Source organism: Vidua chalybeata, chromosome 6, assembly GCF_026979565.1.
Source record: "Vidua chalybeata isolate OUT-0048 chromosome 6, bVidCha1 merged haplotype, whole genome shotgun sequence".
Classification (NCBI taxonomy): Eukaryota; Metazoa; Chordata; class Aves; order Passeriformes; family Viduidae; genus Vidua; species Vidua chalybeata.
In genome coordinates this window covers 29,627,763-29,652,366 of record NC_071535.1, presented here as the reverse complement: position 1 = coordinate 29,652,366, position 24,604 = coordinate 29,627,763, and the positions used below count along the sequence as shown (strand labels likewise).

The 24,604-nt window shown below is 34.9% G+C and overlaps 1 protein-coding gene across 3 annotated transcripts in view; it reads left to right on the top strand.

Annotated features, from left to right (window-relative positions):
- The window catches only part of DPH6 (diphthamine biosynthesis 6), a 199,018-nt gene that overhangs the window by 121,862 nt on the left and 52,552 nt on the right, over positions 1 to 24,604 (top strand). For all 3 annotated transcript variants that reach the window (XM_053945920.1, XM_053945921.1, XM_053945919.1), the window contains one exon: positions 14,075 to 14,317. In XM_053945920.1, coding sequence (XP_053801895.1) covers positions 14,075 to 14,317 — 243 coding nt within the window. The remainder of the gene's footprint in view (positions 1 to 14,074; positions 14,318 to 24,604) is intronic.

Below are 24,604 nucleotides of genomic sequence, written 5' to 3'. Positions count from 1 at the left end.
GGTTATGCTGGTGTGTAGTGCTTGGCTCTTTCTTGCAATAACTTTAAAACCAGGGAAGTGACTGTTGGATTGGCAGGGTGAAAATAGTAGTAATAAAAGAGGGGAAAAGAAGACAATGTGCATTTACAGTTTATATGTTTAAAACTTATACTACCTCCAGGTCATACAGATATAGAGGGAACGTGACTGACCTGACAGTTATGGAACTTTTGATCAATTACTACTTAGCTTTCAGTGGAACACTTTCAGACCCACATGACTTAATCCTCATTTACGACATTTCTGTTTAGCTTTATTTCTCCGATTCTCAAAGTGACTGAGATATTACTATTTCTATATGAACAGTGACAAATATGCCAATAGCACTTCAAGAACAAATAAAAACAAATTTCTTCTTTCATATCTTCATTATATGGTTAAGGCATACAAATTGATATTCATGCATGCAGTCATTAATGATAGGATTTGAAGGCTTCTCTATTAGTTTAGATAGAACTGTATTTTTCAGCAAGCAGAAGTGCAAGCTATTATGTATTGCAGGATTCTATATTAACCAGAAAAATGAAGAATGTTTGCCTATGCCTTTTATTGGGAGTTCTTTGTGTCATTTTCTTCCTATTATCAGCCCTTGGTCATTTCTGCTGGATAAATATGTGCAGAAATATGGAAGCGCCAAAAGCACTTTTGCTCTCAACTCCTATGATTTGTGACTTATCTCAGAGTATGTCTGACTAACCATTTGGCTAAAATGGCAGCACTATCACAGCCATTTCAGCTACTATCACTGTCAATCCCAATGAAACTGAATGGGTGTAACTATGAGATATTTTTAGGAAACATACCTTATATAGACAGGACCTCTGAGGGCAGCAAATTCTAGGACACAGGGAAGGATGTGCAAGAACAGTACTTTCCACTTTAAATTACATGTTTCAATGTCTAATTAGAAAGTTTCAGTGGTTTCACTGCTGTCATCTGCTTTGTGTCATAGCAAGGAAATTGTACATATTTTCATTCACTGTGGTTTTTTACAAATTTACTCTGTATTTTAATGATATTTACACTTCACATAACCAAAGCAAGAAAAATTTTACATCACCTTGTGTGCCACATATATTGTGGACCAGTTATCCATCTAGAGTTAAAAACAATGGTTGCAAACTAGGTTGCAAACAAATTTTGCCTAAGGCATCAACCATAAATTAAAGTAATAATCATCCCCGTAAGAGACAACTTTTTTCCACTGCTCTTTTAGAATAAAAAAGAAAGTAGGTCAGAGAAATTTAGGATATTTTAGAGTATGTACAGTATTGTATTGTTTGCCAGCACCTAATTTACAATTACAGAGCTGCATGAATATTGAAATGATTCAGCTTCCCATTATAAATGTATGTGGCAGTTTGGTTGTTGATCAGTTTATGAAGTTAATGCAAATGAAACTGTCTTCCTGTCAGCATTTGAAATATATAATGCAGTCATGTTGTATATTCAGGGACAGGCCATTGACAGTCAATTAACAAGTTTGATTGGTATGTCAACTCATTCTTTTGAATTGTTAATAGTATGTTAATAGCATTCATTTCTTTGTGCAGTCCCATTTGCAGCTTCACAGTTACAGCTATTTTTTATGATTCTGAGTAACCTAAAATAGTGCCTTAATAATAGATTATTAAACACCTGTCTGGTGTAGCTTAGGGAGGTTTTTCTAGACTGGGAGTTTGCAGTGGATCCCTTTGATATTCAAATCAACAAATGATAGCCTTTTTATTCAAAACGTAAGTTCTTTTGATGGTTAGCTTGTTAAGAAATATTCAGCTCCAGTCTGACCTGATCTGGTTTCCCATGGAAAAGATCTGATGCTGTTTGAAGGTTCATAAATGGAATGCCAATGACAATTTGTTGTTGACGTTTTGCTGCCTCAGCCTTCAGATGCTGCTGGTTGATGTGCCGCTTTAGCTTCACCAAATAATGCTTGCAGGTAAATGATCTTCTGATTGATCAGATAGTTTCAAAGCAAAGAGTTCTCTTCTGTGGTCTGTAGTCATGGTTTTTAGGCTTGGAGGGGTACTTTAAAAGATGCATCAAAGTTGACAGATGAATCTCGAGGCAAGGAATTATGGGAGACAGCAGAATTATGGGAATATTTTTGAGAGAATAACATATTAGCAAGAGTTTTGAAGACCTTCAAAGGTCTATCAAAGCAGCTCCCTGTAGCAGATTTATTCCTCCTTTAAAAGAAAATTAAAATTGGGTACACTGGTTAACTCTCAATTTCCTGTGTTGGGAAGGTGTTGGGCTGATTTATTGTTCTCTAATGATGTTTTAAATGGCATATTTAATCTGAATTTCACTATTATCTTGTTCTGCATACAGAGCCTCATCCTGCAAGGTGCAATTTCTGCTTTTACTGAAGTTTGCATAAAATTAAAGCATTACATCACCTTACAAGGCCAGTGTATACAGTGAAAAACATTCCTTTACATAAACATCTATGACATTTAGTTAGCATTAAAATCAAGACATAAAAATAACAGTTGGAATAACTCTTTTTCTCCACCTTTCTTCATATTACAGGCATTATTCTTTTATACCCTTCTCCATTCCCCATTAGTGCCCTTCCTGATTGTAACACAGCTATTTTTATGAAGAATCAGACTACCTATTAGAAGTTCAAAACATACATCACAGAAACAGTTCCTTTTTCTTTGGTTTGAACATTTAATTATTCACTATCACCATGTGATAGTTTTTCTGCAAAAATATATAATTGGTTTTTGTTGGAGAGCTATGTAAGTTAACTCATTGAGATCTGAATGTCAGAAGCTCTGAGGTTTGGAGTCAAATGCTGTGAGCAGTTACACTGCCAAACGTGAACTCTGGAATCACTCACTGAAAGATGCTGTGTGTTAACTATGCCTCACTGGACTTGGTAACAAATCCTTTGTGCTGATTGAACTTAAGCCAAACTTTTTTTAACAACAAAACCCAGTCTTTTCATAAAATCCTAAAATATACCTTAAAACTGGTAGATGAGCGGTCAAGTCAGACAACTTCAATCTTTATGTCATATAAATAGAATGTAAAATTTATAGGAGACAGTTTCCATCACTGAAAATTTTGGCATTTTTGCATACTTTTCAAATACTGCGCACTGTTTAGCTGATAATTAGAAGCTGATTCTGTTGGGCTGAACAAGCAAAATAGTAGACATTTTCATTGTCATACAAGGTTATGTTTTCAGTAACATACCTATAATTTCCCTTAGCTCAAAATGTAATATTAGATACTTAAACTGTTCTCAGCATAATTTGTAGACTTTGATACAGCCACTGTTTTTGAAGAGATATCTCTTGATTATTTTTAAAACTAAATTAAAATTGAAAACTTTTCTGATAATAATGTCATTGATATTGTTTCTAATACATGATTTCTGTGCTTAAGTTCTAACTGTTATACATCCAAGAGAGACTCCTGATCCCATCTCATGTTCACATTAGGCTTGTGCAAGCATTTTTATTTTATTTTCAAAAATGTGATAAAATCTCCCTCCCCAACATGGTTTTTATTTTGTCATCTTGCATGTTTTGAAGTAGCCTAAATATTTCACAAAAAACTCTGTTAATACAGAATTATCTGCCTGAAAGTTGTGTAGTGTGAGGCTTATTTTAAGTGTCTTTCGTAGTGTTAAATGTTTATCATTTAAAAAACTGTAAGGTAACAATGACCACCTCAGCAGTTTGGAGTGTTTGTCATTTCCTTTTTGGATAATGTTAGACTATCAAGATAGAAATCCTAATCAATCATGTGCCAGTTTTGATTTAATGTTCATTATAAAGATTTTGCACATCATAACTGATACCTTTCATCATAGAGCAGGATCATGCCATCCTGTATTATCCAAGATCATTGATTACTTAAACAAATCAGAACAGTTCCAGTAGAAGATATTAAGAGATGTGCTTCCTGGAGTGCCCATTGTCACAACAGCAGTGTCATTTTCAGGCAAAAGGAAAATACTAACGAAGGGATTTGAACCTGGGTCTCAGCAATATTGCAGTTGATTAACCTAATTGCTGGATTATTCTTTGCTGCAGTCTGCCCCTCCTTTCCTCTTATTTAGCCCCTTTTTGTTTCAACACTTGGCTTTTTACCTATTTTTCTATATCAGAGGGCTTGCCTCTGCAATTATAACTACTTTTATTAATAATGCAAACAAAAGGGCTAAGCTAAGCACATAGTAAATTTGCAGGCACTGGTTCTTGACATCACTTAGTGATATATAAGATGGATAGAAACATGGCTGCAGCTTGAATGGCACATAAGATACGTATTTTATTAATAACTTTGTACTTACTAATATACTGTCAGTATACTACAGTTTCCAGTTCTCAACTTTTATCCTTTTAAGCCACTTAGAAAATTCCATGAAAATGAGTACTAAAAGGAACAAGTTGAATGTACACAAAAATTAAAAACTACCCCAAAAATAAAAAAAGGTATAATGCAAGATAGTAACTCCATATCCAGATGAATATGTATTACTGAACAGAATATAATTACAATACAGTTATAGTCTAATTATGAATCAGAATTGAAATTTGTTACAGGTATTTAATTTTTAAATGTAATTTTAAAATGCACTTTATCAATAGGTAAATTATTTCCTTGAAGTGATGCCAATCTAAGTGAGTGTCTGCCCACTGAAAGCTCCATAGTAAACTCTACCTCACTGCATGGTTAGGAATTTAATGTTACTTTATTTAAGGATATTGTCCACACTGCAATTCTGCTAAAACATCAGTATTTAAGCATGCAACAAATAAAAGAATATTAAGTATATATGTAGATCTTTGTTGAAAGCTTCAGTTTCTCTAAGTATAATCAGAAATTGACTTGCAAATTTGCATTGAAAGATGTATCCCTAGAGAAAGATATTTGCTATTTAAGGAAGCATTATCACTGAAATATGAATAAATAAGCAGAGGATTGTGATAAATACTGTATGTCATGTAGGTTATATTTTATATGCATTATTGTTGTATATATTGTACAGGTACATCTAGCTGCACAAACAAGTCTCCTTCCATTTCCACTGGGAAATGGTGGTTATACATATTATAAATTGGACTTCTGCACTAAGTAATCTTTGTCATACATTTAGTGTTGGTTATTGCTTAGGTAGTCATAGATGTAAGTAAAATCCATGTGAGAGTAGGTATACTTAGAGGCTGGGTAAAAGCAAAAATAAAAACAAAACCACTCTCTATGGCTACAATAAGAACTATTACTTTTAGCTTACTGTAGTTACAGTTAACTTGTATTCAGTTATCAGTTCTTGGTTTTATGCAAGTGCTTCTTTCTCATCTCCCAGTTATCACAAACCCTCTTAAAGTAGCCAGTGACAATCATGAACAGTATGTTTCAATTAAGAATATTAAGACAAGTGAAGGCTGGGAACAAAATCTTTTCTGTAAGAATAGAATGTCACGGTGTTAATGTGTTTCATACACTGTGAATTACTGTCGTGTGATGAACAGCTTTCACTTTTCAGTACAGAGTATTTTCTCTGCCTATCTGTCCCTCTTCTGTTTATAATCACATTAAGCTATTTGACAGTTGGCATGAATAAGGATTGTAGACAGGTAGGAAAGGGAAAAAAAAAACAACTCACTCTTTATAGGATTTTATGACTGCAGTCTTGATTCTCCTTGGATGCTGAATTCCACAACAGAGTGCAGCCTTAAGCAGTACCACCCTTATTGTTAATAGAAACAGAAATCTAGACATTTCAATTGTGCTTCCTTGGACTACTTTATCACTGCAGTGGTAGTTGAACTGGTGATTTAGTTTACTGTAAGTGGAAATTATCAGTAGATGCTTCAGTTAATGTGGGAAGGAGGTCATGAGATCCCTTTCTAAGAGATAAAAATAGAAGAGACAAAGTCTGTAATATAAACACGTATAAGTAGTTAAGGAAATCACCTCACTTAATCTTTTGTCTTTATCTTCCTTTAGATATTATGTGTATGGATACAGTTATTCTATAACCTCTCTCCCTTATGTGCTATCCAGTTCCCCAGAACTGTAGAGAAACTGTAGAGAAGAGCAGAGGAAAAATGTAGAAATGGAGGAGGGAGGATTGTCTTGTGAATATGCCAGCTACATCTTTCTCTGGTGATATTTTATAAACCTTTTGTTATGAAAATGAATTTAGGACTAAATAGTAAAACCACAAATTAACTGTGTGGGAACCCCAAATAAATGCTTAGGTAACCTCATGTAAGTTGTAGACATTTTCTGTTTAGCAGAGGAGGGTAAAAACAGAGGGGGGTTAATTTTATATCTTTACCCTGGCAGATTAAGATGCTTATCATAATTTGAATGCTGCTATTCTGAGTGAAAAACAGTGCTGTTGAAGAAATCTGGAAACTCTTGAAAAAAAGAGTTAGCTCTGAAGAATCATCTGAAGATTTGATATCACCTGAACTTTTACAGACTTCCCTTTGAAATATGGAAATCATATCATACTTTTTGTAAAGGTTATGATACCAGTTTGGGGAATTTGAACAAATTTTACTCTTTGATTAGATCAGTGACATGGGAACAGAGACTGCAAGTTCTTTTGTCCTATACTGAATGTGCTTCTAGTAAAGAGCAGTTATTTTTTAATATAAACTGTTCAGCAGTTCTTCAGTCAAGTTTTTTCCCTTGTTCTGAATATCTGTATTTCAGAATATTTTTGCCATATGTTCTGGCATGAGTTTTCATTTTTCCTAAGCTGTCTCATTTTCTTATTTGCTGCCTTTATTTCAAACCTGTGTCCATTTTTATTATTTCTACTGATGCACATTCCAATTTAGTATCCTCTGTGGGTTTCATTATCATGCTGGTAATCCCTTCTTTCACTGATTTAATGAAGATGTTAAACAAAATCAAGCCTAATACCAATCCCTACGGCACCCCACTTCAGTTACATTGGCATTTTCATTACTCTCTTCTCACAGACTATCAACTAGTTAACAGCATTTATATTTAGGATAGTTAAAAAATTATTTCCAGATATGCCTTTTCGGATATTTTAAGAATCCATATTAATTATGAACATTGTCCTCCCTTATCTCTGCATATATAATTCACTAAAAAACACAATCACCTGCAGCAGACATAATATGCATTTTCTAAAAATGTGGTATCTATTGCTCAAGAGTTCATGTCCACATTGAGTCATTTCTCTCACTTTACACTGTTAGATACTAGTCTTTTCTACCTTGTTTGTTTGGACCCTGACAAGGCCTTTAGTTTTTCTAGTAAATACCAATTTTAGGGGTTCGTTCCCAATCCCAACCCCAATTTTTAGGAATAGACTCATCTGAGTACATTTTTTAAAAATTCGTTTTGTTTGGCATCTTTATTTGAAGTGACATGAATAATAAATGAGGAAGTGTTAATCAGTTTGGAGGTTTTACTCCATCTTTTAGATAAGGTATGTTCATAAAGCTAAGTGTTCTGCAATTTTTCACAGTTGGCAGATTTGCTAATGTGCTTCTGTGAGAACTTGTGATTTTTTTCAAAAGCTTGAGAGGAATGATAGGCTTTGTAAAAGGTGGCAGATTAATAGTCATGAAGACTAGAATTCCACTGTCCCAAGGAAGAAATGCATCAAAGATTAATACTCTTGTTAGCTTGCTCATTTTAAAATAGGGAGACTGCTCTTTTTATATTTAGGGAAAAGAGCCCTGCAGAATGTGGAGAACAGTTTATCCTCTATGGCAATTAAGTCTTTAAGCTGTCTATTGTAATTTTCCAGGAAGGAACAGTATGTACCCTGGGCACTAGCACAGCACACGGGTCAAAATATGTGAATTAAGTAAAGACTATTTTTGCTCCCATTTTGTTCATTTCCTCTCTCTCTCTCTCTCTATTGAAGATTCCAAGTTGATTAAAACAAGAATCATGGAGAGGATTTCAGACTAGTTGTCTGTCATGCCCACATGGTTGTATTAGATGGCAAGCCTTTCTCATCTACTTTATTGGAATCTTTCTAGATGTTTATAACTACAGGTTCTGACCTTAAAAGCTGCATTTATTTTTGATTTATGTCTAATAATCCCTTGGAATATGAATGACACTTTTTTGAGGTGGGTTTTCTTTGTGAAAATTTAAGTTTTTGAATCTCTCTCTTCTGTAAAACAGAAATGTGGTGGGTTTATTTCTGTCAGTTGTAGAGCAGAATAAAATTGATTTGACATTGATCAAGATTTAAATATAACCAACACATTGCCAAAAATATGTACACAACTATTACAATTTTCTGTGATAGAACAGTTTTTAAAATACATTTTCAAGCTAATACTTTGATTTTACCTTCTCTTAAGTTTTTCACCTGATTGTCCCTCTCAAGTCTGTACCTTTAGCATTTTGTTAATCTTCAGGGCACTACAGACCTTCAGGAATGCATTAGATGAGATTGCCTGCTGTAAGCACAGTACTGTCAAAAGGCTCATTTTGAGGTATTTTATTTTTAGAGGATTGCAGAGGTGTTTATAATTGGGAAGTATCAACTATGATTAGGAGATACTCCTTATCTTAGTTTAGTATTCATAACAGTATTGTGGCTTCTTCAGATGCACTGTTGAGTTTAAAGGACTGCCAGATTTTGTGCTGCTAGGTGTTTCTGTACTGTGTGACATGATACTTCTCCTTGGTGTAATTTAAATTAGAAAATACACAAAAGTTTAGGTGTGTTGATGGCATTACGACAATGTGTTCAAAGTCAAATATGGCTTTGTGGGATGATGTATCTTAATTTTCCTAAACTGCAGAGAAAAATAAAAATACACTCTAGGATAGCATTCATGAAATTGCAGTACTTGGTCACTTCTTGTTAAAAAAAATGTTCTATGAATTTTCAACCCCCAAATATATAAATTCAAAGAGAAAAATTTTAAACACACATTGATAAAATAAATTTTAATTGTGAAGAACAATACAAAATGATGAATGTTTTGAGTCTTGTAGCTCAGGTGATCAGATACATATTGAAACATCCTTCCAAAAATTAGAACTAACAAAATTGGCTCACAGCATCTAAAAACTGGATTATAAAACCTTTAAAACTGTGGGAATGTTACAGCTAGTTCAATACAATGGCCATAATATCGTATTGATTGTTATTGGGTTTTTTGACCTATCTAGGAAAAAAAAAATATCTAAAGGGAAGTTCTGAAGTTTTGAGTATGATGTGCAAACTAATTTGACTAAGCTATATGTGGAGTCTGAGAAATTGAAAAAATTTTAGTCAAAGGTAATAATAAAAATATTTAGTCGAAGGTAATAAAAAGGTAGTACTAGTAGTTGTAGTAGTAGTAGTTAGGAATATATCCTTCATCCTTTAGCTACTGATAAAGCTACTGATACACATTTTTTCTCAGAAGGAAGCCCGTATCAACTATCAACACATATCAACTATGTGTTATGAACTCATTCCTGGAATTTTCAGACTATAAATTTGTAACAGTTCAAGAAAAACATTAATTATATTGAAGGTTGGGTGTATTAGAATCATGTTAGTCAGATACAATTTGTTTTCATAGTATGAACTTCAAGCTTTTCAATTACTGTTGTCTAAACCATGCCTTTAAAAAGTTTATTCTTACTAGTAGTTGAATAAAAGATGTCACATTGCAAAAAGCAATTTTACCATCATTATCTAAAACAAGAGGGCCCTAGGAAGAAAGGATTATCATATATTGAATAAAAAGTTCACCACCTTGCAGCTTTAATCCCGTTAGAAAAGATTATTTCTATCTAACTTAATCAGCCAGAGGTCTTTATTGCCTGGAGTATTAATTGATTTAGGTCTTCATTAAGGTCAGAGGTACCCGTGGCTGACCAGAGGCAACCTATTAGTGTGTTGTCAGTTCTGCTTATTTACATTGACTCAGCCTAATGGTGGGTCGTGTCACTGTTAGGTCAGGGGGTCACTGAACCTTTTGTGCACCCTGACCTGTTAAAGGGCAGCAGTCACTCAGACACCAAACTGCATTCATAACAAAGATTTGCCTGATTGCATATTGACTCCTTCCTTCCAAGAAAGATGCATTTGTGGCGCAACTATTAGCATTTGCTGAAGTGTCTGTGGGTGAATGTTTGAGATCCCTCTGTTAGAAGTCTCCAGCAAGTTTTATATTGTCAGTTAATCACTCACAAGGTTTAATAATATCAGCAGGAACAGTTTCATAAACTTTCCATAGTTGCTCTTGGCCTTTAATAAAAACTGAGTGCATATCTGTAGGTATCCTGTCACTTCTGTTTCTTTCTAGGCAACAATAGTTGCAGCTTTTCCTTTCTAATTAGCAGCTTAAGTTAGACATCAGTCAATTAAGTCTCATTTTCTCATGGTTTCTTTTTCTGATACATATATACATACATATATATATGAGATATGTTCTGTCCTTTTGGTAACTTAGGATACTGGTAAAAACTACTTCATGGTATAGAACAGTTCCAAGTGGCACCGAGTCAGTTCTTCTGATTGCTCCTTTCCTTCTGTTTTTTAATAAGTGAAAGCACCTTTGAGAAAAAAGCTACTATACAGCTTTCTATTGGTATAAGCCTGCTCTAGGTCTAAATTATACTTATCCCTGCAAGACAGCTACACCGTGAAAAGTAGTAATTCTCAAATAATCTGTTAGCCTTCTATCTGTGAGAGCATGTATTGCATCCTCTGAGGTTCTGATTGTCCACTGAACTCCCCTGATTAGTTACAGTTGTGCTGACTGAGCAAAACAGCTGCTAAACTATTGTGTTAACTTATAAGGACTCACCTTTCATTTAACTCGCAATGATACAAATGAAAATTAAAAGGATAGAAACGTGGAATCGCATGAGGCCCCATTTATAACCTACTTACTGCTGTGAAACAATATTGGAAATAAACTTGTACAAGTGAGCATCTCAGCAGTATGAAGCTTGAATTTTCAGGATTGTCTTTGGTTCAAGTCTTTATTTAAATTTTAACACTGCAAATATGTGTATGGTCTGCAATGAAAATTAAATTACCAGTGAGACATCCACTGTATACATATGGATCCTCTAAGGATTAATATAGATCCTTTATATTGTAGTTTTGTTTCTATGCTGAGTTTCCTGTACAATGCAAGTCAGCCAGACTGGATACATTGTGAATCTACACCCTGAAAGATCTTCTGTTATCCTCGTAAGTGCTCCAAAAAGATAAACTGTTGCAAGGTTCTAGCAGGGTTTTGCAGAACGCTTTCACAACACAAGTACTGACACCATACATTGTGACAGTTCCTCTTGTAAGATTTCAGTACTGTGAACAAGATAGTATGATGACTTCCCTGTTTTAAATGCCTTTTATTCTGCTAACAATTTTCTGTATAATGCTTCAAACATTCCAAAGACAACGTCTTGAAATCTGCTAAAACAGTGTTTGTACTGGTTTGCTGCTTCGTCCTTGCTGATTATTTATGCTTGCTTTTCATGACTGAGTCACTGGGAAAGAGAAGAGAGATACCCCTCCTCCTTCCCTTATTCTAAATTATGTCCCCCTGAAATACAGTTGCTGCAAATCTGTGGCCATTTTTTTATCCTTTTCCCCTCTTTTCCCCTTGCTTCCACCCTTCCATAACATGGTGACTTGTTGGAAACATTGTTTTTCGATTAATTGCATCTTAAGATACAAACAAGTATGTTAGGAACAGAGGGATTTTTTCAATTGGTCTTTAAAAAACTGCAAAATTCCCACTGAATCTTAGCCAAAAGTGGTGCCAATTTTGCTCAAATCCTTCCGAGATTTTTTTATGACCTTGCTTATGACCAGTGGGGCTAATTGTATCAGAACTGTCCAGGATACTTTAAGAAAGTGCTATCTTGGTCTGTATTTCAAAACACTGACAGATATTTTATCGTTAATTAGTATTCATATTATGTCTCAAACAATCTGTTCAAGAATAGGGGAAGTGAACTGGTTGAACAGCTCTTCTGTCTACCTAATAATTAACATGGGCGATGCATGGAAAACCAGCAGCTCAACAGGGGATAAAAAGGAAGAAATACCATCAGTGTGATTTTTTTTTTTCTTTTCCTGTAGAAGTATAAACTACCTGCATTGGAGTTTTTGACTAATGCATGGATTTCACTTTGCAGAGGTGAAAATGGATGGTTTGCTTTAAAAACAAACCTGTGCCCCTCTGAATCATATCTTTCTGAATTTGTTTCTCATCTTGTCAGTATGCCACTTGGTAGCTGGCTGGACTCCCTTGTTCAGTGGCACATATTTTAAAATAGCACTGTAAAAAAAAAAAAAAAAGACCATTTGTTCCTATAAACCAAAATATTGTTTTCATATATTTTTTTCCAAATTCAGGATTATATATAGCATTATCAAACAATATTTCAGGTATTTTAAACCATTTAAATAGCTGATGTGTGTCAGTTGATATATTGTTTCCTCTCTGCCTCCTCCCCCTCTTCAGCTGCTAATCATAGAACTTGTATGCCAAATTGTATAAGATACTCTTCCAATAGTTACATGTGTGAGTCTTTTGTGAGACACAGACAGTTAGGAGGACAGATTTGGAGTTGCATATGGGTCTGTCACATGGTTTGATTGCCATGTCTTCTAGGACACAGATTTCTTTTTTAATTATTCTTAATTCTGAGGAAATTTTACAGTTTATACAGTAAGTTCTGCAAAATTCTTCAGAAAGATCCCTTCCACAGTCCATTTTCTCTGTCATTACTCCTAGCAAAATTCTTCCTGTGCTGACTTCAAAGCTGCTTACGCCCACCTTACTTCCCACTTCTATACTTAGTTTTCTTTTGATAGTGAATAAAATTTACCGTTTCACTGATTAGGATATGCACAGACGTTCTAGAGAAGTGCAGCATAAGACGATGAAAAGTTTTGATATTTACATTAAGATTTTATAAAAAAAATTTTGAGATGTCTGAATAATAAGAATAATTGTTTCCTTTGCTGGCTGCTGTTAAAAAAAGTAGGTCTTCAGAGTGTTGCTGGGAAGATTTTGGAAAATAAGCCCAAAATATCTGCATTGCAGTGGTAAATCTGGCCATCCATTAAAGTCCATTTTCAAAAGGCGACCCATCTCTTTGTTGAAGTAGCATTCTTCAGCATTTTATTTTCAATCTGCAGTTTGCTTTTACCTTCCGGTAGAATAACATCACTTTTTGTTCATACACAGTCATTTAGGTGTTCTGCTAATATATTTTTACAGTATTTTTAAATTAGTTTACAAAAGATATTACAGATGTGTACTGATAACTTCTTATATGGTTTTGTATAAAACAAAGCTTAAGACATAGAAGATTAAAAAATAGCATTGAAGATAATGTACATCATCACTCAAAAGAAAAGAAAACAAGAGCATATTTAACCATGTTGGGGTATCAGTGTGATCCAGCAGCTGTATCAGTCCACATGAGATTATTGTTTTAAACTGACACATACATCCATGCATTATCTTTAGTCTGGCGTGTTTGCTCTGTTTGTAACAAATGATGGCAAAGAAAAGTACTGTGTGACATTCACATTCTCTGGACAGAGAGACGTAATTCTGTCTCCCAGGATTTTTTGGAGAAGCACACAGAGAAGAGAAAACAATCTTTATCTCTGCTCCTTGGTTTTCCCCATGTGGAATGTGGTATGGAGATTGTTTACCTGAAGTGATTGCTTGATTGGATTCTGGTGAAGGTTGTTTGGGTTCAATGACCAATCAGATCCAGCTGTGTCTCAGACTCTCCGCAGACAGTCATGAGTTTAAGTTAGATAGGTAAGTAAGAAGTAAGTATGTAGAATAGTACAGTATCTCTTTAAATTGTATATTAATGTAATATAGTGTAGTTTTAATAAAGCTATCCTTCAGCCTTCTGATCTGGAGCCAGACATCATCATTTCTTCCCTGAATCGGGGTCCGCTGCATTTTTACTATAGTACTATTGAAAGAAACCAGCTGGAAGAGAGAAAGGTGCTTCTCTTGTCTTCTGTAAACTCCCAGAGTCTTATGTACTTGATCTGGTTCTCTCCTAGGTTGGTGATGTTCTCTACTGTGCTGGACAGATTGCTCTGGTACCCTGCACGATGCAGCTGGTTAGGGGTGGCATACACGCAGAGGCCAGCCTTTCCCTCCGTCACGTTGGGCGAGTGCTGCAAGCCATGAACCAGAAGACTGCACTCCACCACATCATCACAGCCACCTGCTACGTAACTGACAGCAAGAGCATTTCTATTGCTCGCTCCATGTGGCAGAAGAAATTAGGAGAATGCAAAAAGGTAGCTGCCCTATCCATTTTCTTCTTTCTGGGTTGTCTTTTTTTACTTTCTAAGTCTCTATCAGAATTTTCGCAGTGCATTTCAGAGGGGTTCAAGTAAAGATTCGATAGAGCTGTTATGTTCTGGGTCATAAGTGGTTGTGCACAATTGAGAAAGAAAACTGGTTAATATAAAGTTATATTCACCACTAACTTTGTCTTAATTCCCCAAAGCATTGTGTTAAAGAACTCTTAAAGAACAGTCAATTTCTCTAACAAAAATGTGTACCATACCTTGTTTGAATTACTTCTGTTCATATATTTTTTGCATTATGAGAAATGGGCATTTTACTTCAACTTTTTGTCAGTTGTTCTGTTGAGGATTTTTTCCTCACTTGCTTACAAACAATATTGTTATAATTGAGTTTAGCAATTTACTGCTCATAATTGCTTTATATTCAGCTGGACTTCTAAGACCACATCTGGACATGCCTGTCTATTGGTTAACCCTTGATTAACAGCATAATAATTTGCACAGTGATTTATAATGATGCCATAATGGAATTATTATGTGATTTTTATGTGCCCCTTTTCTTAAAATAGCCATGGAACCCCCAGACAGTATTAAAAGATAGTGGCCACAAATCTTGTAAATAAAACATAACTTCTCCCCAGTGCATAAAAACCAAATACATATAAACCAAATGCATAATTGCTATATAATTTAATATAGCCTATTATGTTTTCTGGAGGCTTAGAAGCATAGAACATGTTAATATTTTCATAGAAGAAAAAAGACACCTGAAACTTTCCTTCTATTTACCTTTGTCTCCAGTCTCTGCACTGCACAAGTGTCTTTCTGAGTAAAGATATAGACTTCACTCACATGCTTACGCATGTCAACTTGATTTACTAACAAAAAACACTCCTAAACAGTGTTTATTACTCCTCCAAGACCAGATTCAGATCCAGTATTGAATCTGAATTCAATTTGTTTTATTTAAATAAATTTCCATTTTTGTTTTGTGACCTATTAGTAACATACCATGACCACAAACCTTCTCTGCTTTCTGATTTGCAATGTAGAAGATTGGAAGACAAATTGGCGGTGTTTGCCAGTTCTTTAAAACTTATCCTTTTTCCATATACAATCTTTTAGGTCTTCCACAGTTATTATGTATACCAGCTAGTCTTTATCAAGTTCTTTATTTCTTCCACTTACTAAGATGACTAGGCAGAACTTGCATTTTTAAAAGTTTTGTTTTAGCTACCTGAAAAACATTGATGAAGTTGCTTACTTTTGAGCTATCAGTAATATCTGTTCCATGTCCCAGGAATCTTTAAGAATTTTTTTTTTTTTTTTTTAAATCCTGCAATCAGGCAATCCTGTAGGATATTGATCAGTCTTATGCTGTCCTTATCAGATCATAATTCAGTAATGACACTATCAGAAAGAAAAAAAATATTAGATAATGTGTGCTGCAACACCATCTAAAAACACATTGGAAAAAAACTAAATATAAATGGGAGTGAGATGTTATTAACAGCTGCATGTTCTTGCTTCTTTAATTTTGTCACTAGGAGGTTCAGAAAGAGGAATTAATTTTTGTCCTCAGAATATGTATATTTTTTTTATTAGTAGGGGTTTATATACAAAGCAAAGCAGAGAAAAATACTTATCAAATAGTTCTGTTACAAGGGAATAGAGGGGGGAATCACCCTGCCCTGAAAATACAGTTGTACTGTTAATGAAAATAGAGATTTGGTATTGAAAAATGATAAATTGTTCCTCAGTTGTACTTCTGTCTCAGTTATTCCATAGTATCAGTGAAAACAAGTAATGCAGTTTTTATTTCAGAGCAGCCTTCCAGATCCTGTAAGATACTGCCTTTCTATGTGGAAGACAGAATATGGTAGCCTTACTCTGATGGCATATTCCTTACCTGTGTGATTTTGTTCAGGTTTTGGTATTCCAGTGCTGCTACAGACAGTTCTGTTGCATACCATGACATGACATAATAGTCTGTTTTCACCAAGTGAACTAAGTCAGCCAGACCAAAAGTATTTTATTATTCTTTATTTTAAGCAGTGACCAAAGGCCTGAACCAGTAGCAACCTACAGATTGCTTAATAAGAACAAATGGTTTCTCAGTTGAAATTGTTCTCCTTCTGTCATCCATGAAAAAAAGGAGTTTATGGAAATAAAATAGTTCAGCTCAGAACTCGTTTTTTGTAAGTTATACATCATAAAACATAGAATTAATTATGCTTTAAATATGGGATTTGGACTGTATTTCTGGTCGTTGAATGTGCTGTATTTAGTAGCAAAGCGATGGCAAATTAGGATAATTGTATTTAAAATGGTGACTAAATCATATGCATCAGAACTGCCAAAGCTGTTTTTCTTTAGAGCATGAGAAATTTAGCATTCTGTCTTGTGGTGATACCTGGCAAATATCTTCAACATAAATAATACTGTCCGGCAACTTCCCTTAAATCCTTCTACATGTTTGATGGCAGTAGTAAGTAAAGCACAAAAAGATTATATAAATTGTATAAGACACCAAAAAATTGGACCTAACAGTACATAATATAAAGAGAAGTATGAGAATTGTTTTCTGGATATGTTTATATAGCACAAAATATTTACTTCTAAGAGCTGGATGTGGACATGCAGTTGCTCAAAGCTTGACTTGAGATAAGGCCACAGGGTCAGACACAGCTGGACTTTAGTAGACTTCTTGTAATATTGCTAGTGACAATTGTCTTTTAGGAACTTCCTGAGTTACAAAGAGAAAGATCAATTATATTTAAATAGATTTAATTTTTTTTAATTTAAATAAATTATTAAAAGTATATTTAGGAATAATCTATTTTTTTCCAGAGGAAACATTTCATATATTATTAACAAAGAAGTGTTCTAGTGAGAATGGGAGGGGACTGTAAGAGAGGGAGCAAACAGTAACAGAAAGCAGGCTGGACCCCCTAGCAACGTCTAAGTGGTTTCAGTCACCCAGCCTCTGGTCCCTTCCTTATTCAAGCATCATTCCTTCTTACACAACTCCTTCCTACTGCCATCATCCAGATTTCCCTCACCCCTTATGGCAGCTCAGTATCTGTGCTCCCAGCATCATTCCTGCAGCTTCAACCCTACAGTATAACCCCCTGAGCCTCCCTGAGCTCCAGTTACCTACAGTCATCAAGGGTTGTGTCCTTAGAGCTGGAATCCAGCCCCTGTTCTTCTCTCTTCTTCCTTCATGTGTCCCTTTGGGTTGCAGCATCATTGGAAAAGCCATTCAGGGTGACAGAGGAAACAGAAATCTGGTGCAGGGATGTAAGTTAGTAGAAAGGAAAAAAATAGTGAGGAGGGAAGGACAAGAAAGCAGTCCCACCAGAAGTCCCACTCAGAAGAACATCATCTAAATCACTGGGCTAAGGATCTTTGGATTGACATTTTGAATGTACACAAAAGGGATTTCCTTTGTTGAAACTTAAAAGGTATTGTAAAAATTGAGATCTAGAGTGAAGGAGCTGAAGTTAGCATTTAATTCTGTAGGTGCATAAAACTGCATTTTTGTTGCTGGAGAAATTAAAATATAATTAAGGGAAGCAGTGGTTAAAATCAAAAGAAAAAAAAAAAAAAAAAGAGGCTGCAAAAATAGCATAAAGACAATTACGCAAACAAATAATCAAACCCAAAACCTAGGAAGACTTATTGGAATTAGGAAATACAAGTGCCAGCCATTATCAGCTTTCCTCCACTCTATTTTTAAGTTACATTCCTTCCACAGTTTCTTTGTGATTGCCAAGCATACTTAGGGACATTCTGACTCTTGAGGAGATAAATTGAGGGACCTTCTCTAGCAGACCTAGTAGCAGTTGTGTGCTAGAACAATTTCGGACTAATCCAGTAGTTAGCATTTAGGAGGTTTTTGGGCTTTGTGTCTTCTTGGTGCTTTTTTAAGTGGCCAAAAAAAAAAGAAAGAAGCTTATACCATTGCTAAAACTTTCTGGAAGAAGGACTGACAGTTTTCCAATTAAGTCTCATCTTGTGTTTTTCTTTACTTCACATCTTTTAATGACAGTGTCATGTAATATGATGATTTTATAAGCGGTTTTGCTAACTCATTCAGCAGAGTAATCAATAGAAAAAAGTAAGCCAGATGGGTTGTAGTCCATTTGTATTGGGTGGGACAGATGGCATTATTGATAGATGGAAATATTCCAAATAATTATTGTATAATGATATAACAGTGACTGTGCCTGAAAAATTTTAATAATTTACTTTGTAAATGCACTTTATTCAGTAGGGCTTGAGTTGTACCATTTACACAGTACTCCTAATATATTTAGCTGGGAGCTGAGTCTACACCTTAACTTCTCCTTCCCCTACCCATGGCCTTTCTGTGCAGAGACATCCCTGTAGTATTTTGTTAGACTGTTTCAAGTGGTGCATTGTACTTCTGTCTATACAACAGATTCCCCTAGGCTAACTGAGATGGCAAGATCATAATTACATTTTTTTATAATTACATACCTCTGAATGCTTGTTTTTTGCTTCCTTTTATTATCCTCACCAATACAAAGAAGAAACATGCTGTGCTGTCTCAAGATTTCAGGCATTCCAGCTTGCTTAACTGCTGTGTTTTTTTTTTTTTTTTTTACATCTCACTAATCCCCAGCAAGACTTGGTATGGCTAGGTTAATAAAATATATAAATTCTGATAAACTGTGTAATAAATACTCATTTAGACTGTTGTTATTTAGTTGTATATTCTATGGAAAAGTACTGTGAATTAATTCTTTTTGTGAGATAAGAGAAAATTAAGTTCCTAGCTGAAAAATTTTGAGGCCATTTGCTGCTTTTGAAATAAATTTTTTTATAAAATGTCTGAATGCTAAAGATTAGTTTCAGTTATTTTGGTTGGATGAAATATATACAAAATTTGGGGGCAGATTTTCCAGAACTTTCTGAAAAGTTATCTCTGATTCCTTTGTTATAAAAAGAAAAAAAATTTATAGGGAAGTACTTTAGTGTATTTAGTGCACAATGTTTTGTTATCAACAGAAAGTTTAGAATTGGTTGTGTTTGTAAGTGAACCCAAAACATTGCTGAAGGGAGATTTTGAGACAGTGAAAACAATATATATTTTTAAGATTAGAAGACTGAGTTGCATAGAAAGATAATATTTAATGTAATTGCAAGATGTATTAATAGCACTAAGGTCATTATATTTTTTCTTAAAATCTGATATTATAGATCAGTTCCCCTTTAGTTATCATAATACGCAGCTGCCAGTGTATTTTCCGTCCTCAGTAATGAAAAATCTACTTGGTGAAATACTTCCCATGACATAAAAAAATATATCCTTTCACTTTTATAACACTGCTTCCATTTGGACATTAGCTGTCTGGTACTCTCCCACCAATAATTTTCTGAGCAAACATTCTGCAAACTTTAAAAGTTCACCAGCCCATCTTTTTCTGACAGAAGCTTTCTTTTTTTTATGGTGAGAATTCAGGATGAGCGGCTGTGATCCCATGATTGTTTCAAATCCAGCAAAGAGTGCTGCAGTTGACTTTCATTCTGTCAGGAATGCCAGTCAGATTGTTGACAATGTGTATCTTAATAGTGTGCAATGCAGAAGTGATGGAAAAAAGATTCACAGTGTTTTATCTGATATATATTGTGAATGGATTCCACACTTATTTTAGCACTTGGGTAGCTTGATGCCAAATTTTAAAATCTAAATTAAAACCTTTTGGACCAGATTTAAAAACTGTTTAGATTTCAAAAGATGTAAGTACACCCAAACTAGGATTTTTTTTAAAAACATCTAACAGCAGTCATCTAGGGCACTGGCCCCTTCCAGGGAGCCCCTGCATCGTACCTTCTTTGACACTCCTGTAAATATCATTGGTGCTTTCCTGTATCTTTCCACTTTGCCTTACAAATTATGCACAGGTCCCAAGTTATAAACAAGTTAAATCATGAACAAGAATCTGTCTAGCTACATGCAGTTGTTTCCTGCAGTTGTTTCATAATTAGTATGTTTTCATGGCAGTCATTTAGAATGGCATCATGCATCTGTAACAGCAGTCTGTGCATTGTTCAGACTTTCCTGTGCTATTTGAAGTATACAGACTGTCATGAATTTAAATAAAATTCATGCATTCTCTAACACTTTATCCTAAGTACAACAGAAGTAGCTTATGCGCAAATAGTGGAAGTTGAATATTTTTCTTGCTGCAAAGGACTGGATAAAGGTTTAAGATCCTCTTTTACCTATAGAGAAAATGACTATAAAACTTAAAATGGAATATTAAAAAACCTTCCCAGATTTCTGTGAGAAGATACATATTTTTCACCATTTTGAACAGATGTTTCTAAGCCAGTAATATTCAGGTACACTTTTTTGTCTAATTTATTATATATATTGGTTAATATCTTTATTTAATGCAATTGTTAGATTTCCAAAAATTGTTGTAAATTCTGGGTCCTACAGATAATATTATAGGCAGTATTAACTTAATTGGTCTCCTTTTACCAGTTTCTTAAACAAAATAGTCAAAATATGAGTAGTTGAAGTAAACAAGCATTATAAAGGTAAAATGACAGATTAGGACACTGCTACATTTACATTGCAGTAAAATCTCACATAGGTTAACTAATATAATTTGTAATAGCACTAGAAGAAAAATAAATATTTTTGAAAACCATTGCTGACATCCAGTACCTATGCCTATCAAAAATTCAATAGGAAGAATACTCATGTTTCTGTTTCCCCTTTTTTGTCCCCTCAGGTTCATAACATCTATTTTACGACTAGATGCTATTTTGAATTTTCCACAGTTTGATATATAAACCCAGGCTTCTTTTATGGCCCATGTTCAGAACACACAGTGCATTAAATTGCACAGTGCTAGTGTGTCTTTTATCTCGTGCCTAGTGTATTTCATTTCCCCTGTGTTCAGATTAGGCAAAGCTTTTCTATTCATTTGAAGCAACTGTAATGAGAATATTTAACACAGTTCAAATCCAGATAGTGGAAATCCAGAGGTCCTTGGAAATAGTCTGCCATTTGACACTGGACAAGAATGAGAGGCGAAAGGTTTGCCACTTTAACTTTTTCTTAAAAGATTATAACACTCTATTTGTAACATTAGCAGAGCCTTAAAAATGTTTAAAAATTAGTATAGTCAACTAAAAGAACATGACTTTAACTAAAACCACTTTTAGAAATGGAATATACATGTATAAAAATCATATGATTGCATAATAGTCTAAAGAGTACGCATGAATTTAACTTGTAGAATATAAAAAATATGAACAATAGAAAATAAGGAGAGCATTTCTTCTGTGATCATTTGTGGAGATATCTACAGATACCATCAAATCCTCAACTGGTATAAGTCAGCATAACTCTGTGATTTCCATGAACTGATTTACACTAGCTTATTTGCCATTTACAGGTAATACATCCATGCATTTGAATGTTGTTTTTCAGGCAGACAGAGTGAAGAAATGCATGTCAGGTTATTCAGGGTGGTAAACAGCCTGGTTCATGCAGGCTGACTGATCTTCCCCTGCAGCAATTCCCTTATAAGACTGGTTTCGAGTGATTTTTCATCTCCTTTGCTGAAAACATTAATTCTGTTTTGAGCCTGTCACTTTTGTGCTAAGAGTGCAAGAGTGTATATAGGCATCCACTGTTTGCTTAGGCCACAACCTCTGGTCAAAAGTCTGATGTGTGATGAGTGTGAAAGCCATTAACAGAGTAATGAAGCAAGTATCTGTTGTCACTGCCTCATTATAGAGGGACGAATGTCATTTTGGCTGAAAAGTGATCAAGGTGCAACTTTCACTCAGGAAACTTCCCTATTAAACTGTAGTCCAAATTACATGTAGGACCCTTTAAATTCCCACAATAAAGGATAGAATTTCAGGATTTCATCACCTTCAAAGGTTTTTTATTCTCCTTTGGATGAGGTAATCCTGTTGATCAGGACTGAAAGAAGAGCCATATTACCACCTCAACCTACATAAACAGTCTTGTTAACTATTCATCCTTCCTGAAACTGTAGCAGGTTAATCTCTTTCAGACCACAAACATCCCTCCCAATTTACTGCTTCCAACAAGTAGTTTGATATTCAATACTAAGTAGCTACTCTAGATCTTGGTCTTTTCCAGGGATGATATTTTAATTTGTCTCATCAATGTAAGCTCTGTAAAAGTCAGAAAACTCGAATCTCAGAAACTAGTCAAACTTAAATACTGAAAGCCCTTCCCTGTGGGCAATTCCCTCCCTTCCCTCTTTGCTGTGGTTATGCAGGACCTGGAAAAGCATTCCTGTTGCTATTGAATGGTGTGCAGGGTCTTCCTGGGTCTTCATAAGAGCTTCTATGATGCTGTGTTTTGGATTTGTGGCTAACATGCTGATGTTGCACATTTTAAAGGTGTTCAAGGCTTTTTCCCAGTCAGCACCTCAGTGAATAGACTGGGTGGGGCAAGAGGCAGTCAAGGGGATATTCCAGGCCATATGACACCATGCTCAACCAAAAAAATTTCAGAACTTGGTCTTCCAAGGTGGCTATTCCCCAGAGGCTGGCTGGGCATCAGTCTGCTGGTGGGAGGAGATGAAGGATTGCTAGTTTTATTATCTTCACCTGCTAAAGTGTCCTTACCTCAGCCCAAGAGTTCTCTCATGTTTATGTTTGCTCTACCTACTGTACCTCCCATCTTGCTGGGGATGGGGGGGGGGGGGGGGGGCAAGCAAATGGCTCTGTGGAGAGGAAGCTGCCTGGGACTCAACATCTCAAGCAGATTCAGCAAATTATCACTGAAGACAAACTCCACAAATAACTAGGAAAATTCATACCTGTCCTCCCTCATCAAGCTTCAGTCAAAATTAGAACTCAAAATATCACCTCTTCCTTTTGAAACTATGAAAGAATCTTGTCTCTATTCAGATACATTAATGATCGTCTACCATTAAAAAACCAAAAGTGGGAAAAAAAAAGAAATTGACTCGGTAAAACATCTTCATTCTTCCAGTGGAAATACTTCTTTACTATTTTATTTTATGATCCAAGGGATCCTACTAAGTTTCAGTACTTGATTATTCTCATCTCTGGTTCTGTGTGCTGATCATAACAATAATTTCATTTCCTCTTCTTCCTCCTCTTCTCTGAAGGATATCACATGGTCTTCAAAATTAATAGTAGGTTTTAATTTTCTTATTCATAAAAGCCAAAGTAACCCCCAAATTATTTATGCTTTCCTGTACTCCATTTTCAAAAAAGCACATAAGACAGTGTGAAAGTGAGCTGTCTTATTTTGAAACTTCTTTAAATTTTTGCATAGCAAAAATGAGCAGTGCTTCCTGGTCAATATCCAGTTACATGCATACCAGCTAGCAGTGAGTAATAAAAATGCATCCAGCTGATATGATACCTGTTCACTTCTCATCAGTCCTTTGGATGTAACATCAAAAACACAGGTAGTAACACTTGAAATACAACTTTGATTTTATTTTGGACATTATTCAGTGTTAATATTATGCAGGTCTTTTTGCATCTCACTTGTAAGCACCTTTGTAGAAACACCCTGGCCATCTTCTGTAGGTGACCAAAATAGTTACTTTTGTATATATCTATATCTATATCTATATATATATAAACAAAGAAGCAAGTCTGAAATAAGATAATGTAACTGTTAGCTGAAGAAAATACTAATTGTTGATAATTTTTAATTTTTAATTTTAAATGGTGATTTTGGTAATTTGTCAAATGAGTGTTTGTGTGGAGTTGCAGATAGAAACACAGTAATGCATAGTCTCATCGTCTGTGCATGTTCTGCAGAGCTACATGGAGAAGACATACACGTCTAAAGATTTTTCTCCCTCCCTACTCTTATACTAATATATGCATATAGACATACATATATATATATATATATACATTACAAGCATATCCATGAATATATATATGTATTTTTTCTTAGTATAACAACTTCTAACAAGTATATATATTAATACATGTCACTTAAAGGCCATTTACTGAAAACCTTCCACTCTAATCTTCTGTTCATGGAGTCACCTACTTTCAAGAGTGTGATTTAAGATCCCATTATATATTTCAGTAGTAATCTGTGAGACATTTCTTCATGTTCAGAAGAGCAAATTTGTTTTCCATATAGCTCATTGCAGGGACTGCTGAGAATGGCTACACATTTAACTAAAATTTGGCTTAGACCTTGTAGGTTATTGTGAACTTTCTCTCACAGTGGGTCTGGCTGGGGTGGAGTTA